Source organism: Hylaeus anthracinus, unplaced genomic scaffold (genome assembly GCF_026225885.1).
Source record: "Hylaeus anthracinus isolate JK02 unplaced genomic scaffold, UHH_iyHylAnth1.0_haploid 12002, whole genome shotgun sequence".
In the NCBI taxonomy this organism is placed as follows: domain Eukaryota; kingdom Metazoa; phylum Arthropoda; class Insecta; order Hymenoptera; family Colletidae; genus Hylaeus; species Hylaeus anthracinus.
The window spans coordinates 2,206,051-2,226,877 of record NW_026534349.1 but is presented as its reverse complement, the minus strand read 5'-3'; the positions used below and the strand labels follow the sequence as shown (position 1 = coordinate 2,226,877).

The window sequence follows — 20,827 nt, the reverse complement described above, 5'->3', positions numbered from 1 at the left end:
ATTTACGCCAATTTTGAACCCGAGTAGGAGTTGTAATTTGGCGCAGCTCGAGTATCTTTTATATTTCTCATAAATCGAATCGAGTAGTCGACTCCAAACGAGCACGAGACGAACGTTCCAACGAAGTCGTAAAAAGAGCTCGCGACTCATTGACGATCATTTACACGCGTCACACGCGGCGACCAGTCTTTAACGAGCATATTCGGGCCGAGCGATCTTCATCCTTCGGCGACTTTATTATCGAGTTTTACGGTCGACGCGCGTATCTTCGCGGAGAAATTGCGAGATAACTGAAATCTCTCGAGCAAACGCGACGACAAAGAGCCGCGATGGATCGATTCGGGACGAGGGGACTTCCCCTCGCGAACCCGTGCAACTGCCTCCCGTGGCTTGGTTGGAGTGCGGAATCGTGCTACATCTGGAAATAACGACGCCACGAGCGTGCTCCACTCGTGATCTAGGAAAATTCAACTGTCTCCAATGTAGAAATCTTGCAAGAGAAGATTTTTCATCTTATTCGTTAGCGTTATTTGTTTTTAATCGGTATGGCCTCGCTAGACCACCGGTGTGCGTACTCCATTTGAAAAAGAAGCTATAGTAGGGCTTCCAAGTTCTCTTCCTTCGGGAAAATTTCTAACGCTCTAGAGAAGGTGCAGCTGGCGAATGTTATCCACTTCATAATTAATTTTTTCGACATTGCATGTTTGTGCGTCGCATGCTTCTCGAAATTGTTCGTGTCCATTTCATTCGAGTTTAGAATACATCGCATCGTAAATTTTTAAAGAGAAGGATCATCGAAGAGAACGATCCGTATTCGAGCAACCAGAAAGAATGGGTTTCCTAATGGGTCACCGCGATCCTGCGCCTGTTAGACACATTTCCGAGTGCAGTGGCATGATGTATGTCGCCGCTGCCTGTACTTGACGTAACTCGCGAGCGATGCAGCTCCAATTTGGTAAGACAGGCGTGCAAGTCGATTTCCTTCGTGCAACGTGCGCGCAGATACAACCAGCGATACGTTGATGCATGGCTTCCCGTATTACCGATACGGTATTGGAAAATGGAGATCGCAACGGTTCGCGAATTACGTAATTCGTCCCTGGAGAGGAGAGGACTCGCGAGGAGAACGTTAGATATCCTGTCTAGCGACGCGTTCTTTCCGAGATTTACCACCGAACCGAACGACTTGGTATTTGGAGGATCGAAACGAGTTAGAATCGGCGAAAAGGTGGAACTAAGATTGAACATTTACGCCGTGTCCCTAGAGATGTCACAAAGTTTGCTTCTCCAGTTGCTACAAAGTCATCCCTGTCGCTTCTGAGGTGTCTTAAAATGTTGGACATTTTTCCAGAGATTCTAACACGTCGAACTTTGATACAATCTTAAATGTGCGAGTCCAGCTCAAGTGACGATCGTGAAATTCATTTTTAACTTTGACAGAGTCCACGTGAATTCCGGAATAAACGACGATATGTTCTTTAAAACTATACATGTTTATGTATAAACTATAACTATGTACAGTCGAGCTATAACTCGGTTTATGCATATACAGACCCACCTAAAATGCTAAACTGCTAAAACCGTCGTTTAAAAAAGCCAAAACAAAAAAAAATACTTCAAACGAGCTCCCTTAAAAGATTCATGTACCTTCTAATTTTCATTTCGACTCAGTTTACCCACCTCGTACGAGCGGTAAAGATACTAAAATTTTCCCCGTAACAACCGAGAGCGCCTCTCATGAGCGAAATTACGACTAAATAACGCTCTCGTGACGCGAAATTGAAGATGTAACCGGAAACTCCGATGCGGCGTCCATTAACATATTTCCGTCGCGAACGTAACGCAACGCTAAATACGCTAGCTACATTTCGTCGTTAACTCGCTGCCAGAAACGACGAGCCACGCATAATCAGCGTTACAGTCCATTGCTCTCTGGTGCCCTGTAGACCTTCCATCCTTGCGCGGCGTAATCCTGTGACGTCCCGCGTTAAGGACCGTTTCGTGTTACCGACGAGCGAGTTGCAGCGTCCCTTGGGTGGCATCGGGACCGTAATTGTACATTTCGAATCACGCGCCGTGGTCGCGACGCGAAAATTCCGCCAACAGACAACTACGGCCGAAATACATCGCCTCGTTTGCCAGAACCCTCCCGATTTCTAGTAACCTAGCAACAAGTTCCGTTTCTTCCGATTCTGTTCATCGGGGAACCTCGCCAGCTGCCCCAGGGATTCTGGCGAGGGATAGAGAGGTTGGACGATAACGTACCATGGAATAATTCGAGGGGTATTTTTGAAAATAAACCTCTACACGGAACTTTCTATCGGTCGTTCGAAGAGGAAATTGAAAAAGAATCTAAGACGAAGATTTTGATATCTATTTTGAGAATACATCGTTCGGTATACCTTCCGATAGAATTTTATTCGAAACATCTTTTCCTATAAAAAGCTCCCTCTTTGAAGGCCATCTTCTCGCTAACGTTGAATAAATGTACGATATCAACATCCGCGAACTTGAGCAAAATAAAGAGTAACCCTATCATCCGTTACAGATGCTTCTATCGAAGCAAAGACCGTGCCATTGTTTGGAGTTCTCATCTCTGGCTACTTCTATACTTGCACGAGCTTTCATCTTCCCCTTTTCCCGCAGCTATCGAAGTTCCGCCGTACACCTGTCTCAAACTACCGTCGCGCAAAGTACTAAACATCTCGTAAAGTATTTCCAAGCGCCCCCGCCTTTCCAACCCCCATTCGTTTTCAGATCCCCGTGAACCCCGGCAAACTCCATTCGTTTCGTTTCCATGCAGACGACTCTGGTCGTCTCGAAAATTCAATGGAGTTTCTCGGTTCCGCTTTTAGCCTGGCCAGAGAGATACCAGGCATTAGCGAGAGTGCAACGGCGGGGACGAGGGAGGCGGCGGGGACTATAATGAATATGTTAAACTCCCCGGTGTCTCGCGGACCTTCGGTGTTTCGCGCCAAGGACTCCGACTCGACTTTGTTTAAGGAGCTTTCATTGTGCGCACCACCACCCGCGACTAATACACCCGCGGTGGACGGAGGAACAACGCGTGGGACCGGAAACGGAAGAATGGAGGAGCGATTAAGGGGATACAACTCCGGTGAGAGTTCTTGGGTACCCCATTTTTCTGTTTACCGACGCTCCAAGTAGATGGTTCTGGCGTTGGAACGGCTCCGGCACTCGTTGCCTCTTCGTTTCCGTTTTATTTTTCTTTTTTTTTTTTTTAAATTTGTTTCGTTGCAACGTATTAACGGGTTACGGTGTATCGACAGCGTGGAAAATAAAGAGTAGCCTGTCACGAGCAACGTAAGTCGAGGGGTTCGCAAAAAGGCCCTGGAACACGTCCAATTTTCGCTCCTTTTCTGGCGTATCGTGATTCCCTTTGTCCGTTACAATGGACCGCGGAGGCTGCTTTGTGCGCACCGCGCTGCGTAATTTTCGGCAGCCTATTAGCCTGCCAACGAAGAAATAATTTGCAACGGAGACCCAACGGCGTGTCCGTTGGGGAGATGACTTTCCGCCACGGGTTCAACGAGTGACCCCAAAACGAATTCTTTGTACCCTCTTTCTATTCCCTTCGAAGAAGAAAAGTCTAGTTTGACACTCTGGAAATTCGATGACGTTTTAGGGTAGTAGTCTTTCTCTTCTAGGTGAAAAAATAGTTTATTACATTCGTTACGGTTTCGATCGATTCGAACCATCAGAGGTGGTTGTTACAATCGCGCCACCATGTTGAATCCTGCTCTACTCCACGTGGAGTATTATTCCTAACTAGTAAACAAATCGACCAGGACGAGTGTAAGGTCTCGCTTATTTTGTAATATTTCGACACAAATGTTTCCGATGTATTGAACATTCTTTCTGAACTTTTCTATCTAAACGATCCCATAGTTCCGCTATAAAATTTTATATGGCACTCAGAACATTTAATATTATCAATTGTTGTTAAATACACACCTAACATAGAAAGTAGTAATTAAAGGTAGTAAATGTCCACATATTTACGAATGAGGTTGTACGTGCACGAATAAACGTATCTGTTGAAGGGCTGGTGCGCCCTTTTATGAAGGACGGAAGCGAAGAAAGCGGATACCGGCACTGAATTTCGCGAAACCGACAAAACGCGCAACGCTTTGAACGTACTCGATGGCGAACATTAACCGACTGATTGATTGGCTTCAAGGAGACAACAAGCGTCGGCACGGTACGAAAAAAAAAGTTGTTTACCACAGGTGCTGGAACGGTTGAGACGCTCGTTCGAATTTAGCGTCGAGAGACTCGGCGCAATTTCGAGTTTCGAAATATCAATTCCGAGACAGTGATACGTTTCAAAAATTCATGTCGAGCACTTTGGCTGCAAAACGATTCGTAAAACTTGGCACGAAATTGGTAAAAAGAAAATGTGTGCCCCTTAAAGGTTTACGATTAACAGACCGGCCGCGGTCGTTCCCTCGCGAAATCGTCCACGGAGGAATTTCTCGAGGTCGACAAGGGGGTCGAGGAAGTTCGCGAAAGGGTGGTCTCGTCGAAGAGCAGGAAACGCACGGGGAAACAAGGGGACGAGAGTGCAACTCTTCGTTGTTAAGGGAACGTAAAAGCGAAACACCGTCGTGGAACCTGGGCGCCTCTTGCTCGCGGAATAGAGAAACTGCGGAGGATGGAGGGAGAAGGGAGGAGGAGTGGAAAACTGGCAGTGTGCGAACTCGGTCGTCGTTCTTTCGCCAGGTTTCCCTTGTGTTGCGAGCAAGCTCGATGTTTGTACCTCGCGAGGTGTATTTCTGAACTGTGCGGCGCACGGTTACAGCCACTTTGTCCCCGTGTACTTTGGGAAATTTCAAGTTGAACGCCCCTCGGACGAGGAGGGGGACGAACCGAATGGGGCAACAACGATTCCCGTGAAATTTAGCCACGTTCGAAACAATTTCGCTACTTTGCCCCAGTCGCGAAGGAAAGACGTTAGTTCGCCGAACATAAAGAGATACCCCGTTCTATTTTTGTTACCTGGGGAGTCTCGAAATAGGCGACGATAAGAAAACGGGAATGGTAAGTGTGGGGAATTTGGTCTGGCATGTGACGAGTAAACGCGAATGTCGTTGGATCTATAAGACGTTCGGATCTAAAAATTTTGTTGAGGAAGGGCAGTACTTTGCGCATAAATAACCGCGTAAAAATGTTCTACTGGGGTTTAAATAACAAGCAGGACTGCTCGTTAATCGCTAATAATTTCCCACTGTTCGTGCAATCGAACGAAGTATGAATTATAGATGACAGTCGCATTGCGCGCGGTTGCATTATTCAAAATATTCGGATGGTCTATTTAATCTATTTAATTTTCACGTAGTCAGGAGATCGGCGATCCGTTACGCAAAATTACTGCGAATATGCCGGTGCGTGTATTATTAAATTGAACGAAAGTAGAGCTCGTTGATAATCCCGTTTCACGAAAAGTGGTCCAAGTTTAAGAAGCATCGGTCCACGGGGTTAAATCCTCCCGTAACTGCAAGAGACATCGGTACAACTGTTTATACTTTTAAATTTCCGAAAGCGCTTGCCAAAGTCCTACGCTCGATATTCGAGCGAGTTCCGCGGCTAGTAAATCGAGCGGCTCTACGAGCAAGGAACGTGCAACGACACGTAAACATCGAGTTCCACGGCTGGACATTCGAATCAGAAGGCCGTTTCCGGCCTCGAAGCCACGGGGAAATTGAAGGTAATTCGGAAGTGGCTACTTTCAAACGCACCGTGGATTCGATATGGTCGTTCTTTCCGTTCAAAGTCTCGCGTACCTCGTTCCTATATCCCGGTATTCGATATTTTACACGTTCGAGTTCGACGAAACACGCGAACCTAGGATACATTCGAGGCACGGAGTTCGAAAAATGTATACAGACTGGGAGGAACTGGTAACAAAGCCAACGAGAACCTCCGGCGAACGTTCGAGGATCGTAAATCATGCAAGGACCTAGCGAGCATCTCTACCGAGGCTGATTTCCACGCTTGCAAAGTACGCGGAGAATTAAAAAGACGAAATAAAATGGAGTGGGTACATTTACTGCACTCGAAAGGTCTGCCACTTTTAGAGTGGTACCGTTTTTGATATTATTTCGGTTCCGTATGTTGCGGTAAATCTAAATAACGAACGCTGTCTTCAGCTGCGCCTTTAAATCGATTTTACAATTTGCGTCTGAAACCACTCTATCGCCAAACGCGAAATGCAGCCGTGAATTAATTCCGCTCCGACTCGTTCGAAGAGTGTTTCTAAACAAGTTTCGAGCAAGGTATTTTTCCAGCGTTTCCAACAGGTCCGAAACGCTCGTCCGCGAAGAGGGAAAAACACAAAAAGACTGCGCGCGTTCAGTGGACAGTTCCTCGACAAGCGACCGACTCAATTCCGCAGGCCTGTCCCATTCGCGGCTCCGAATTCCGCGCTTCGATGGAACGTTCGAGGACAAATAAAGGACGGAGAACAAACCGAGTTAAAAGAGGCATCCGCCAGACGGATTCCCCTCAAAAGGGAACCGCGATCCAATTACCTCGTTGTCCGCGTTCGGTTCGCCGTCTCGTTCCCTCCGCGCGAGCCAAAATTCGCGTCGGATTCGCTCGCGCCCCGGATGCCACTTTGGATTATCTCGTGCGTACTAATCCGCCGACACGGTGTTTGAGCTATTATTCAGCCGGTTACAGGCCACCGAGAGGCGCCTAGGTAAATATGCTTCGAAAGACAAAGGAGATTCGCAAACGCGCGTCACGGCGATGACTGACGACGCGCGGATAACGTCGCGTCTAGCTCGCGAAGGATTGTCAGTCGAACGATCTAGCAGACTTACTGTAAACGCCTGAGATTCGAGCTGGTTGATTTCGCTTGCTAACGGTCCAAGCGTTTTCAGGCATGTAAACAATGACCGAAATAAAAAATGTATTCTCGTTTGAATCTCGTTTATTTATATCGAAATGTCAACTAAAAGATCTAAATCTAAACATTCGTGAAACAAAGTTGGGATTTTGCACGTGTTTCCTAGTTTTAAATATATTAATGTCGCAATATGTCACTTCAACGGTGTGACCTAACCCAGACCTAACGCAGCGTAAACACGCGATATTTAAATAATACCGCGAAGTAGATGTTTTTCCCGTTCGGTAGAAAATCCAACGAATACGATTATAATTTTTCAGCGGGCCTCCGACGTTTACACCGATCCATCTAAATGAAAATATGGGGCGTTCGACGATGTTTCCACTGTGAGAAATCAAAGGAAAATACTCGGTCCTCTGTCAGGATGATTTTTTATTTGCAAGACGTCGTTGGCTCAGCAATATTTCCGTGGCAAAGCACAATATCTCGATGGTTATCTCGAGGCAGAGAATTTTAAGAGCTAATAATGCACCGTTTCGCGAGCATATTACGTCCTCCGAAATGCAATATTCTGAAAGCCGATTTAAACAGACAGCGGAAGAGAGTCTTTTCTGTTTGTTCCACGCTCACGTAACTCCTGAATGGAACTCGAGGCTAGACGGTGGGATTAATTTAACCGAAGATATACAAGTTTTCTATTTAGAAGAAAGAAAAGGGATGAAACAGTTTCGGTCTCGAGTGCCAAGTATAGACGTTTCTCAGCTTGGAATCATTTATCAAAGTAGAGGAAAAGAGAAACACGCGAAACTAAACGAAATTTTTAATAGAAATTTCAATTGAATTCCGAATAGAACTTTACGAAAGGGTGAAATATTCGATCCATTCTTACAGTGTTCGATGACATTATTCGATTGCCCTGACGTAATATGTAGCGTCCAACGCACGGATATCCGATTACTCGCAACCCTTGCAAATATGCGGTGCTGCTTTGTGTTACGCGCGCCCCTAGGAATGCCCGCAGTGCTAACATTTCCGATATTTGAGCACGATACGATCCGTTATTCGTCGTGGCCAAACATAAATCACTAGGCGTGCATGTTCTGGGATCCGTGGGACAGTCGTGGTCGTATTCGATGCATGCACACCCTTGAGGAACGTGATCGATGGAGAACAACCCCCCTGAGGAACCATTGCCTCTGACTTGTTGCTCGACCCTTTGTCGAAGACCTTACGATATCTACAATTCTACAAACGATTAAAGTAAAAAAGTAAAAGGAGAGAGAAATGGATGCTCCCCACTAACGAAAAATCGTATCTTCAATTTCTCTGCTCCACAGAAATATCATGGTATCGTCGATGATTCATCGTGTCAATATTTTTGGTTGGACAATTCTACAGATAAGATTCCCCGAAAATCTTTCCACGAAATATCACAAATGGCTATCACAGTCGTCCCGGAAGAACTTTATCAAATACGAGCGCGAAATTGACGTATCGGTGGCTGTTATCTAAAGGTTAATAGCACCGAACTGTGTCGCGATCGCGAAACTTCGCGATATTACTGGAATGTCGTTACGTCAGAGTTGTTTACATCCGGTCCCGTGGCGAGAAAGACGGGGAGCGCAGATCGATTCGATCGGAAGTGGCACCGATCGAGCAACATTTCTGCGCGAAAACCTGTACGCCGCTTTCCGCGTCAGAGATTAATCGAGTGTGAAACGGCGGACTGGTTTCGACGCATCGTGTAATTCCAAGCATGTGAGCACGGTAGCGCGAAACCTAGATCGCGGCTGTACGAATATTAGCGTTTCTGATTAACGGCCTGGTTGAAATAAAATTACGAATCTAGTTCCCAAAGGATGAGAATGTAACGAGAATTCGTGAATGGCGGGACCGTAAAGGTCGGGGGTCCCGTAAAAGAGAAAATGTAAAAATGAAAAAGAAATCATGCGAAAAGCAGGACTCGCGTTGCACGCGTTGAAAATGAAAGGTTTAAAGGGGTAATCGAGCAGGGAGCCTCCCCGCAATTTGCCTTCCCACGAGCAATTCGCGCGCACGCGAACCAAACGTGCGTTTTACGCGTGCGACCCATTTAATAATCGCCAGGCCTGCTCGTGCAAACTGATGATTCGTTAACGACGTTAACAACGACTGGCTTGTTCCACCCTGGAATTGAGTTCCCCCGTTACAACTGAGATCTTTTCAAACAAGGTATTATGGCGTGTAACTGCCCCGACTAACTACTTTGTCGAATGCGAGTCCGGTTTCGGACATTTTTAACGGAAACACTATCCAATGTACAAGCTTCAAATTAAGGACATAGGGTAGTTCACATTTTGAAGTGCGATTGATAAAATGTACGTTGAAAAATATTGAAAAATTACGAGACACCAGATCTTTCTCGGAACATGTTTACATACTTTTCTATTCTGGTGTCTTTACTAGGGGTAAGACCCAATGGGCCTACGAAAAGCTCGGCTACCTCGGGTTCGCTAAATCCGTACTATAACTGTACTTTATTAGAAAACACACCTACAGTGCCTGAGGGTGTAATACATAAGCATTTTATATATAAGAATTTTTCATTTCAAGGATAGAGCAGAATTTGCATTTAAGAATCGTGGCTCTCCGATGTATCTTTTTTTTTTTTAAAGGGAACTTTAATTCAGTCGGTGGATGAAATGTTGGACGTTAACGTATGAAAGGAAGAAAATTTAAGCAGATTCAACCGGTTGGATCGGCATCGTTTCACGGGTGCTCCAGGGCCGTTCAAATAGGGGATTTCAATAGGTGGAGGAACGGTTCCGGGTAATCGGAACGGGCGATGATTTTAATTGAAATTTCGATAGTCGAATGAACATTCCGGGATTGAAAAGGCAATTAAGATCGAAGGGGCGATATATCGGTGGCTGTGACGCAAATTCGTAATGGAACTCGATTTTGCCCGGGATGTGTTCGATTCGCTGAAATAGAGATTGGTTCTTCGCGTGAACCGATCCACCAAATAAAATAGCGAATTCGCGCGAGCTTGATCAAACTATCGATGTTATCTCTAATGGTGGCGAGCGGGGATTGGCAAAATTCTTATCTCGATAAAAAATGTCCAATAACCGGTGACAGGAAACAGGTTTGTATTGTTACTGCGATACAGGCTGTGGGTAGATAAAAGATAAACATCGCAATTGCGATATGGTTAAATAAATTTTTCGATTAATAAGCATTCTGGCATTGTCTAATGTTATTTGATAGATAGATGAATATATTTTAAACAAAAACTAAAAATATAAAATAGTTCAATTTTACTTAATACATAGTTTCACTGCCAACATCGTGAAACAATTATACTTCGCCTAATAATTAGTGTATATAATTTCATCAATCGTAGAATAATAAAGACGTAAAAGTACATAAATCGTATTTAAAAAATTGAACCTTCCACTCGAATAAATTCCAACTATAATTTCGTTTCTTATCCACTACTCGAATAAAAGTTTGCCAATTTCCGTTTCCAAGTCTCTTCCACTTGCTCGGTGATCCATTCTCAGCTGGACGAGGACATTTAAATGCCCTTTGTATTCTGGCCAAAGGACATTTAAATGTCCCCGTGCATTCTGGCGGGTCTTTCGACCCGAGCGAGTCCTAAGTGCAGGCAATTTCATTATTTTTCAAACGCTGAGGAAAAAGTCGCCTCGCTCCGAACGAACCGTTAACGATTTCCATCCTTTAGTCGGGGGGTCGGAGTTAAATTAACAACAATCAAAGGGAACAATAGGTGAGAAACAATACCTTGAAGCGATTACGGTCGGATAGGAATTTTTTAAATATGATTTACGCGAGGCCGAAGCATTAATGAATAACGAAGTCTCCGTCATGGAGGATTTTCTCCAATGTGAAATAATATGAACAGAGCAGAAGCATAATAATAAAAAACAACCGATAAAAAGGGTAAATAATAAATCGACTTAATAACGCAACAGAGGAAATGTGGTTGAAAGTTCGCTTAGTCGAGCTGTTTTTGCACGAATACTATTCGATACTTTCTTGTTATTTCAACCCTTAGTTAACCAACCCACAGCGAGGCCAGCAAGATATATGGACAAACTTGTCGAGCGTGGCGGTGTGTCGCGTTCAAATATCGGAAATCGGTTCATTGTGCGCAGTCGGAAGCCCGTTGACGATTCGAAACCCGCCGCGAGAACATTATTTACGATATAATTATTTATAAAGAACGAGCCACGAACCGATTTCCCGACGACAAACGCGACCGCGACGAAATACGATGCTTTCCATTGCCCGGCCGACAGCTAATTGGACGCAACCAGCGCTCCAATGGAAAAATTAACGGAGACGAATACGTTGGGAAGTTTCACGTGCCGCGGTGTTGGGAATATTGTCTTTTTGAAACGACGAATAAGGTCGCACCTCATCTGGATATCGGTTTAACGCGACTTTTGAGTGAAATGTAAACGAAAATTCAGTTACGATTAGAGTAAACTCGAGGGATTTAGAATAACGTTTTAATTAAGTAAAATAAAATTAAGTGAAACAAAATTAAGTGAAACAAAATTGTTCTCTGAACAATACGAACGCCTGGATACGTACATTTCCGCCAGAAAGTTAGTCGAAATTTGCTACGATTGCAATACTTTGTTCCTTTACAGGTTGAAAGGTGGAGAAAAATAAAAGTGCATGCATCGTAATCGCGAACCGGCAATTATTTTCAACGATAAATTTTTCCGTCGCTTCGTACGCAAAATTATTTAGCCCCGGACGCTTCAGCAGCGCTTTTCACCGCGTAACTTTATGGAAATTTTGGCGCACGGACGAGCTTCGTTTAAATTTCGTTGTTTCGAAAAACGAGCAGCTCTCGTTCCCGACGACTATCCCGAAGCTTACCCTGTCGCTTAACGAGTTAGTGACACGACAACTGTGGATGGCTAACATATTAGGCGTAGAAATTAATTCTGTGACCTTATATTCAATTATACGTGTATAACTAAACCAGGAGTGTTTATGCAAATTCTTACGTTCACAAATGGTTAAATGTTAAATATTGTCCAATTTCTCTCTCTTATTACGCCCACAAACTGCGCCAACAAAACATCTAGAATCATCTTGTGCTTCGGAGCGTCAAGAATGCGCAGACAATGCACTCTTGACCTTTTCGAACATGGTTTTAAGGAGACTACGCGAGAGCCTGCGGTGCCTTTAAAGAGGAAGCTCCTTAGCGAGTAAATATTATACGCGGAACGTTGTTTCTGCGACGGCTGTGACCTTGAACGTGCAACTATACGCGCGAGCCATAGCAAATCTCTACGGCGAAAGCAAAAACTGAAACCAAGAATGTTACACGAACAAAGTTCCACGTATACTCCAAAATATTTATGCTTTCGTCTCTCGCAGATGTTCCCCTAACGCTCCCATTATTTCTCAAAATAGACACCCTATATATTCTATTAAACAGTTATTCTGATAACCTCGTTTTCGTTGCCTAGGAACTATTACACAATAATTGTACAATTCAAACACCAACATCCGCGCATAAGGATTTTAGCGATGACCTTTTGATTGTATATTTAAAATCGGAGCGGTTAGAAACATGGAGAAACGAAGCACAACCGAATGCGTCAAATTTTGCCCGACACGTCCTCTAACAAATTAAACAACATAAACGATAACGATAAGAAAGTGAGCACCACTGGGTAACGATGATTTAAGACACGTTCCGTTAAGCGCGTACATACGCATTAGGAGAATGTCTGTCGTGGGATGAGACCCGCCACTCCTACGAATCCCACGATTGAAAAATACGCATACGCACACGTATCCGTGCGTGACATCTATCCATCTACTCCGTTTGACGACACGTTAATCGCGCGCAAACGAACCAAAGGGGGGCTCTTTGATCGAAAACGACGCGGTGACTTTGACATTTCAAACCATCGGCCCGTCACACGTATCCGATTAAGATTATCTAAAACGGAGTCGAAGGAAGACGCAGTACACGCGACTCGTGCGCGTGGTGTGGTCATTGACGCATCAGGTGTCAGTCACCTCTAAAGGGTACGCGAGTCTCACGTGTGCGCCTTGTACGTCGATCCTCGACGGCGATATCGGACCACGTGCCAACGATTTTCCATTCGTTTTCGCGATTTCGTTTTTCGAACGTCGCGGAGGCTCGTGCGTGTACGCCGAGGAACGTGGAATGAAAGACACTCACCCAGTTTTTAGCGATGGACGCGCGCCCGCCAGCCGATTCACGTTGCTCTTCCTTCCTATGTCGTCTTCGATCTCTCCTAGTCCGTCCTCGTTACCTTTCACTGTTTCGCAACGTGTCAGCGATGGAATCGGTCGAGCACCACGTCCTGATGGCGAGTCACTTGTCACGTGTGCTCAGAGAGGCAACGAGAATCACTACGACGAGATCCGCCGACGAGGTGAAACGTCGGTTACGCGTACCGGTACGAACACACTGCGGAAACGCAGCACGGACACAACTGGTCCACACCGCACCATGGATCAGCTGCTACTATCCCAGCGCTGCCGCGCGCAGCGGCACGCGCTCGTACTAAGTGGTGGGGGAAGGGCGGGAACACGCGACTCGAGCGTAATCATTGGTAGCGATGGGAACGATATTGGAGCTACACGATTCCTCGAAATACCGTGTAGTTTTTTTTTTTTAAATTTAATTTAATAATCTAATTTAGTACCGATAGGATTGCTGCGGTATTAGTTCCTGTATAACTATTGGCCAATGCGATCGTAACTATCGATCGAAATCGCGGTCGAAAGCGATCGGCGCGACCGCAAAAGTCCTTCTGCATAAAGGGAAAAATAAACGGTATATGAGAAACCACGAAACTTTTTTAAGACACACTTTCTTCAGGTCACATCTTACACTGAAATATATCACTCGTCTTAATGTCTTCGATATCTCCCATGCTTACGCAATATGTATAAATCTAGCAAATATTAGCAAGCAGTTGTCTACCAACATTTATCACAGATTCGTGATTTTGTTGGGAAGTCAAACAAGTTTTTTTATAAAGTTGAAAATATTTGTTCGTTTGGTTTGTTTGTTTTCTTTAAGGTGCACGAGAGAAACATCCTCGCACTGGAATAGTAAGTATACATATTTTACATCCGTCGGTTCATTTGGATGTTTAACAATTTTTATACTGAATTGGGAAGCTATCTAGCGACGAACAGATCGAACTAACTTTAGCGTTTCGTCAGCGCCCTCGGTGGAAAAACGTCCAAGTTTGTAGCACAATAGTTTCCTCTTTTGGTAATAAATATCACCAGCTAACTGGTTTGATTGTTTTTCGTGTTTTATTGTTAATGTAACCTTTAGTCAAGAAAGAAAATGCGTAATGCGATACGCAAAGCTCATAAGTTTACGTATAGATATATCGCGAAAATTAATATTATTTTACCGATGTTCATCATACTGTGTAGATAAAATATTAGTTGCGCCATCTAGTAAAAGAAAGAGAAACTATTACTTTACGACAAACTTGGGCGTTCTACCGTAGATGGCGCTGTCAAAAGGCTTGAAGTTAGTTTAATGTAACAATACATGAAACTACCTTCAGAATTGTTTAAAAATTGATTATGTCACGCGATCCAGGAATACTATGTTTCCGACATTGTTGCAACAAAAGTATATTTTGCAAAAGTGTTCCAAAGATATGTCCAATTTGTCAATCGTCTATTGCGAATTATAATACAGAACCATTTTTGATTCCGTATCCATATACAAATGCTATCTATCAACCAGCTGCTGTAGTTGTTAGACCATCACAGGGCAACTTTCTAAACGAGTATTCTATTCTTAACGATTTGCATATAGGAATCACAAATTCTCAAGGAATTGTCCATGAGTACGACAAGCAAGGTATCATAATAAACGATCATTCCAAATGGACAGATTGCATTGCACTAAAGATAACTCCTATATGTTGGGATTATCACTGGGATGAAACACTTCAAGCCATACTAAAGGATAATAAATGGAGATCTGACAACTATGATGAAGTTACAATGAACTGCTTTAATTTTGTCATAGAATTCATAAATAATTTGCAATATATGAATATGATATTCATAAGCAAAGAGAATATGTGCGACAAACTGATATTGGCAAAAATTCAAGAAGCAGTTAAATATAATTCTGTGTTCAAAAGCTTAGAACATAATGACTACTTTATAACATAAAAACTTCATGAAATATTAAAAGTGTATTTTGTACATATGAAATCAAATTTTTGTAATCTACTGGAATATATTTGAAAACCGTTTATGTATATTGTTTTTTACCAAATTACACACACCCATCAGCCTCACTTGTTTATTTAAAAAATTATTTTGTATCTTCTAATTGTCTCTATTCGTTGTTGTTTATCTCCAATTGTGTCTGGAATGGCAGAAGACCATAAAAAGTTTTTTTACTTGACGGAATAGTAGTTATTGCACCACAGTTAACACTAACAGTTTCCCCAATAACTAACAAAGTATATTGTAAAATAAAACACGTGTTTTTTACTTTAAAACTCATCACAAACAATTCTTGCAATGGCTTAACCTCTAAACCAGACGGAAGTGCCCTCCGTTCTAAACACACTAATAGCTGTCTGTTACCTACGAAACAGTTTTGATAGCGCCATCTGTGAATGATAAATGGAGCTGTTTCTCTACAAGTTTGAGCGTTTTGCCGTTGAGGGCAGCAAAAATATTTCTTGCAGAAGGTTAGGTTAGGTAGACTCCACTGTCATTTTTCATTCATCTGACTCGATACATACGAGTATCTGGTACTGTGTGTATATATTTAAAAATATGAAGATTACTTAATTATTCATTCCCAAAATGTTTGTCAATAAAATGAGTTTTAAAAAGATTAGACTGCCTCCACTGGGTAGAAACTACAGACAGTTTCTTTGGTTAGTAAGAAATTCATCAACTAACAGCGATCAGCACAAATTTGACGTTATTGTTGTTGGTGGTGGTCATGCTGGTACAGAAGCTTGTGCAGCTGCTGCTAGAATGGGTGCAAAGACCTTACTGGTTACCCATAAGAAAAGTACAGTTGGTGAAATGTCGTGTAATCCATCGTTTGGTGGAATTGGAAAAGGAAATCTCATGAGAGAAGTTGATGCCTTAGATGGAGTGTGTTGTAGAATCTGTGATCTGTCTGGAATTCATTATACTATATTAAATAAGCGTAAAGGACCAGCTGTATGGGGGTATAGAGCACAGATCGATCGTGGTTTATATAAGAAACATCTCCAAGAAGAACTTTTCAACACATCTGGCTTAGAAATATGTGAGTCTTCTGTTGAAGATTTAATTATACAAGGAAACACACCAAGTTGCCATGGAATAATTCTAAGTATACCAATCTCTATTGTAATGAAGGTATACGATTACCTTGAATGAATTCAATATTCAAAGGGATTGTGTTGCAGAGGATGGAACAAAAATACATAGCAATGCAGTTATTATAACAACAGGGACCTTTCTAAAGGGTCAAATCAATATTGGCTTAGAAAAGAGACCTGCTGGTAGAATGGGTGATGAACCAAGCATTGGTCTAGCCAATACACTAGAGAGAGTTGGATTCAGAATGGGAAGATTAAAGACTGGTAATAGTTCTACATTTTCTTCTACAAGGATATCTCATAAAATAATTCTACTAATAATTCTCTTTATTATTTTAGGGACCCCACCACGGATAGAAAAAAGTACCATAGATTTTTCCAAATGTATAGTACAGCTGCCAGACAAAGTATCAACACCTTTCTCATTTATGAATGAAACTGTTTGGCTACCAGTAGAAAAACAGCTAAATTGTTATCTAACATGTACAACTGAAGCTGTCGCGAAGATAGTAAGGGATAACATGCATCAGAATTTGCATGTAACGCAAGAATTAACAGGTCCGCGATACTGTCCAAGCATAGAAAGTAAAATTTTAAGGTTTGGTGCTATTCAGCATCAGATCTGGCTCGAACCAGAAGGCCTAGAATCTCCCATAATATATCCATCCGGATTGTCGTGTACGCTTCCAGCTGAGAAGCAGCAAGAGCTTATCAATTGTATTCCAGCACTAGAAAATGCAAAAATGCGTAAGAATTTTTTTTTTTAAGTACTTAATCCGTCGTGGTTTAATTATTGTAGTACCATTGTCTATGCAGTGACACCCGGTTACGGAGTGGAGTACGATTACATCGATCCTAGAGAATTGACTGTTACGTTAGAAACGAAAAAGATTCCAGGATTGTTCCTTGCTGGACAGATAAATGGAACCACTGGCTACGAAGAGGCCGCTGCGCAGGGGATTGTGGCAGGTGCCAATGCTGCAGCCAAGGTATCTCGTTCGCTGAATTTATCGGTATCACATTTTAGTTGAACGGTACATTTAAAACGTATAGCTCCTAGGTTCTCAGGAAAAAGCCATTGATAATAAGTAGAACAGAGGCCTATATCGGTGTTCTTATCGACGATCTCACCATTCAAGGCACGACCGAGCCCTACAGAATGTTCACTAGTCGATCAGAGTTTCGATTGAGTCTACGACCAGACAACGCTGACCAAAGGCTCACGAGAAAGGGATACGAAACTGGCTGCGTATCTGAGAAAAGAATGGCAAAAACAGAGGAGGTTCTGTCGAAACTAGAAGATGCTGTAAAATTGCTCCAAAGCGAAATACAACCGTGTTCGCAATGGCAAAAATCATTGAAAATTAAACAATCCAGAAACTCTCAGATGAAGTCTGCCTTGGATATGTTGGGTATATCAGGGGATGTTGTGACCGTCGATATGCTAAGTTCGATGTTTCCTGATCGTTTTGCTCACCTCGTAGATGACCCGGTCATCGCCCGAAGATTACAGGTTTGCGAATGTTATTGTCTGTAGCTCATTCGTGCCCGTTAAAGCGCAGTAGTCTCTTACGTTACGAGTTATCGATACATCAGTACAGATTCGCCGTTGATTATTATGACCAATCAATTGATCTTCTAGATCGAAGCGATTTATGCACATGGCATCGAGGAACAACTGCACGAGGTCAATGAAATTCGCAAGAACGAACAGATGGTGATACCTTCGGACATCGACTATAACTTGTAAGTTTAATTATTCGAAATGGAAGTTATTGCTATCTGTTGACGATAATGATTGCTTTGCGTATCGATTCAGGCTGAGATTGAACTTGTCCATCGAGGAGAGAGAGAAGCTCTCGGAATTGCAACCGTACACGGTGGGTTATTTACAGCTTATCTAAATTCTATAGCTACATAACTGTCATCCTTTTTGCTTCCTAGATCGCTGCAGCCAGCCGAATCCCAGGAGTAACACCAGCGGCCATCTTGCGGCTGATATATTATGTAAAATCAAATGCGAATACAATGCGTAACGTGTAATCGTGAATTACTGTAAATAACGAATTTAATTTTAAACGAAAGATTTTTACTGTTTCTTTCCTTCTTTTCCGTCCACGTTCGCTCCGAATGAGTGCAGTGGTCGAAGATAACATCTGACGAAATCGTTCACCAAACGTCGACCCAAATACTCGAGATGTCACTCATTTATCACTGAGTAAACGTTCGTCTTACACGCAGAATAAACTGGTGGGTCGTTGGCCTCCTACGTTTAGCCACTGGATAGATCGTGCTAGCTATCGCCGGTCGTTAATTATAAGCTTGTCTAATATTTGGCAAGAATTATCGAAGGTTGATGTTTACGATCGATTCCAAACATAGCATCGTAGACTGCGACTGATGTCTCGCTGTTAAATCATGCCTAAATAAATGTAAGATCAATTTAGTATTCTCGATGTGTGGCACGGACTCGCAATAGTGGGACAGGACTAATTGTGGGACGCCTGTAAAATTCGTTTAATAAGACCCTCGTGTAATTGTCTCTAACTTACAATGCGGTCAAAGTTTCCGTTTCGGTCGATGCTACTAACGACAGAGTCCATGGCAGGGAAGTTGCCTGATCGAATTAACTAGGGTCCGTCCAGCTTCAAACTTCTCGCTACCGAATCGATGATGCATACTCAGGGTAAACGTCGTTACGAGATTATTGCCGTAACCAGATTACTTTTCGGCGGAGCGGAAATCCGTGACCTTGCGTTTCATAAAATCTTGACAAGTAAACTTGACGATAGTCAAGGTCTGCACTTTCCTCGATATTCTAAATAATCAGCTAAGTATCGGTGCAAATCGTAGATGCAAAAAGTACCGTGTGTCTAATACAACATTACCTTGCTTTATTTCCGTGGTGTTCGAGGACCGTGGAATATGGAGTCGGATGACAGTGGACAGGAGACGTACTAACAGTTATCATTTATTACCATTAGTGCGATAGTAAATACTGTTACGATACATTGTACAGGAATGGTGTACGATCGGCCACGTAGTACAGGGTCGTTGTAATCATAAATTCTCTACCATAGTCGTCGATACCTTTCTACATGGTTACTCGAATGACAACGAGCTCGGGGTGAGCTCGTCCTCAATTCACGGCGAGTTAATACTATTGTCTCTCTGTATATAGCCTCCGGTCTTTCCGAAGAGTCGACATTTTCTCGGTGTAACAATTTCCGCGACGATGCTCCCTTGCGATCCATAATCATCGCCGGATGGCAAGGAGGAGTGTAAAAAATATACAAAAAGTGACGAGCGATTTTGGCCGAAGTGGTAAAACCTACCGCGCGAAGAATCCCCAACGTTGAGATCGAATAAATTACATTTCCTGAAATCGTAAGTATTTTTGCCGGAGCTTTTACTTGGACATTACTAGAGAATTACTGAATATCAAATAATATGATCTTAAATAGTAATCAATTCATCGGGATTAATTTTTTTCTTTGTAATACTTTAGTTGTTGTTTTTTTTTTTTTTTTTTAGGTACTTTGTTTCATACAATTTATATATTTATATTCGAACTATTACAAAGGAAGAAATTAATGACGGTAGTCAATAATTCTTTAGGAATGTTCAAGCAGGGAAATGTATATTGTCACGTAAGAATTTCAAGGTATGGAACTCTGGTCATTTCGATTCTTATCAGGTTCGATTTTTTTTTTACAAGAACTCATTCTTATGTTAAGTTCAACGTTGGATTTTCCGTGGCGCACGTAAATTACGCAAAGGCACGCGGCTCACGATAATCGAACGACTGCCTCTCTCTCTCTCTCTCCAAGAACATGCTCACCGACGTGCTCTCGTAATTCACGCGTTTCTCCTTAATTCTAACGCCTCTATACTGGCAAGCTACCGTGTACGTTTATACACCTGTGTATACTCTATACTGATGCTATCGATAACAACCTGTACTCGAGCACAAAGGTACACAAGTACCCGAAAATGAATTCCTGTTTATATATTTGTATATAATAGAAATATTCACGAAACTATACCATTGAAGCAAATTAACATAAAAAATTGTAGCCTGATCATTATGCTTCTCATAATACAGGTGATTCGTACTTTAAGCTTCACTTTTCTCCACTTTTGGATGTATCAACAAAAATATTTGTATCAAGCTCCCTGAATAATAAACAACGATTAACACCTAACTTATCTTGTTCAAGATAACCAAATAATTCGCAGTACATTTTCCTTCTTAATTCCTATTTTCTATCACATTGAAAATCCACATAGTTTGTGTAGATTACGGTGGAGTGTATCCAGCCTTTGCTATCGAAAGGGTTAAGGGTTCAGGAGCCTAGCAAACACACCCTCGCACCCATTCACTTGAGCACGGACATCTTGAGGGTTGAAGGGTGCGAGTTTCCTTAGGAGCTCGAAGCTCTAATCGAATAATTAAAAAATAAACACAAGCAGCGAGCTTACGCGTACTCCGACGTTGTAAAGTAAAAATGCTAATCTCCGAATTGATCAGTGCCTTTCAAATTACGCGTATAATCCAACTTCCCCACTCATTACAAAG

At 42.7% G+C, this 20,827-nt stretch overlaps 3 protein-coding genes across 9 annotated transcripts in view; 2 read left to right on the top strand and 1 right to left on the bottom strand.

The window, feature by feature from the left end:
- Nucleotides 1-13,770, bottom strand: part of LOC128891563 (protein-tyrosine sulfotransferase) — a 155,651-nt gene extending 141,881 nt beyond the window's left edge. For all 7 annotated transcript variants that reach the window (XM_054151139.1, XM_054151140.1, XM_054151145.1 and 4 more), the window contains exon 1: nt 13,092-13,770. The gene's annotated coding sequence lies outside the window, so the exon portion shown is untranslated. The remainder of the gene's footprint in view (nt 1-13,091) is intronic.
- Nucleotides 13,771-14,001: 231 nt separating this feature from the next.
- Nucleotides 14,002-15,171, top strand: LOC128891568 (MKRN2 opposite strand protein). The gene has a single exon (XM_054151158.1). The coding sequence runs from the start codon at nt 14,486-14,488 to the stop codon at nt 15,086-15,088; it is 603 nt and encodes a 200-aa protein (XP_054007133.1). The 5' UTR covers nt 14,002-14,485; the 3' UTR covers nt 15,089-15,171.
- Nucleotides 15,172-15,602: 431 nt separating this feature from the next.
- LOC128891558 (protein MTO1 homolog, mitochondrial) lies at nt 15,603-18,332 on the top strand. Its single transcript, XM_054151132.1, has 8 exons — nt 15,603-16,259; nt 16,336-16,512; nt 16,588-16,995; nt 17,065-17,237; nt 17,309-17,761; nt 17,891-17,994; nt 18,068-18,128; nt 18,193-18,332. The coding sequence occupies exons 1-8, from the start codon at nt 15,737-15,739 to the stop codon at nt 18,289-18,291; spliced, it is 1,998 nt and encodes a 665-aa protein (XP_054007107.1). The 5' UTR covers nt 15,603-15,736; the 3' UTR covers nt 18,292-18,332.
- Nucleotides 18,333-20,827: the final 2,495 nt, after the last annotated feature.

What these genes read in the sequence shown, in the direction of transcription:
- LOC128891568 (XM_054151158.1), top strand. Translation starts at nt 14,486, where the DNA reads ATGTCACGCGATCCAGGAATACTATGTTTCCGACATTGTTGCAACAAA.
- LOC128891558 (XM_054151132.1), top strand. Translation starts at nt 15,737, where the DNA reads ATGTTTGTCAATAAAATGAGTTTTAAAAAGATTAGACTGCCTCCACTG. An exon ending in AATGGGAAGATTAAAGACTG is followed by an intron (nt 16,513 to 16,587) that starts GTAATAGTTCTA and finishes TTATTATTTTAG; the next exon opens with GGACCCCACCACGGATAGAA. An exon ending in GTGCCAATGCTGCAGCCAAG is followed by an intron (nt 17,238 to 17,308) that starts GTATCTCGTTCG and finishes TATAGCTCCTAG; the next exon opens with GTTCTCAGGAAAAAGCCATT.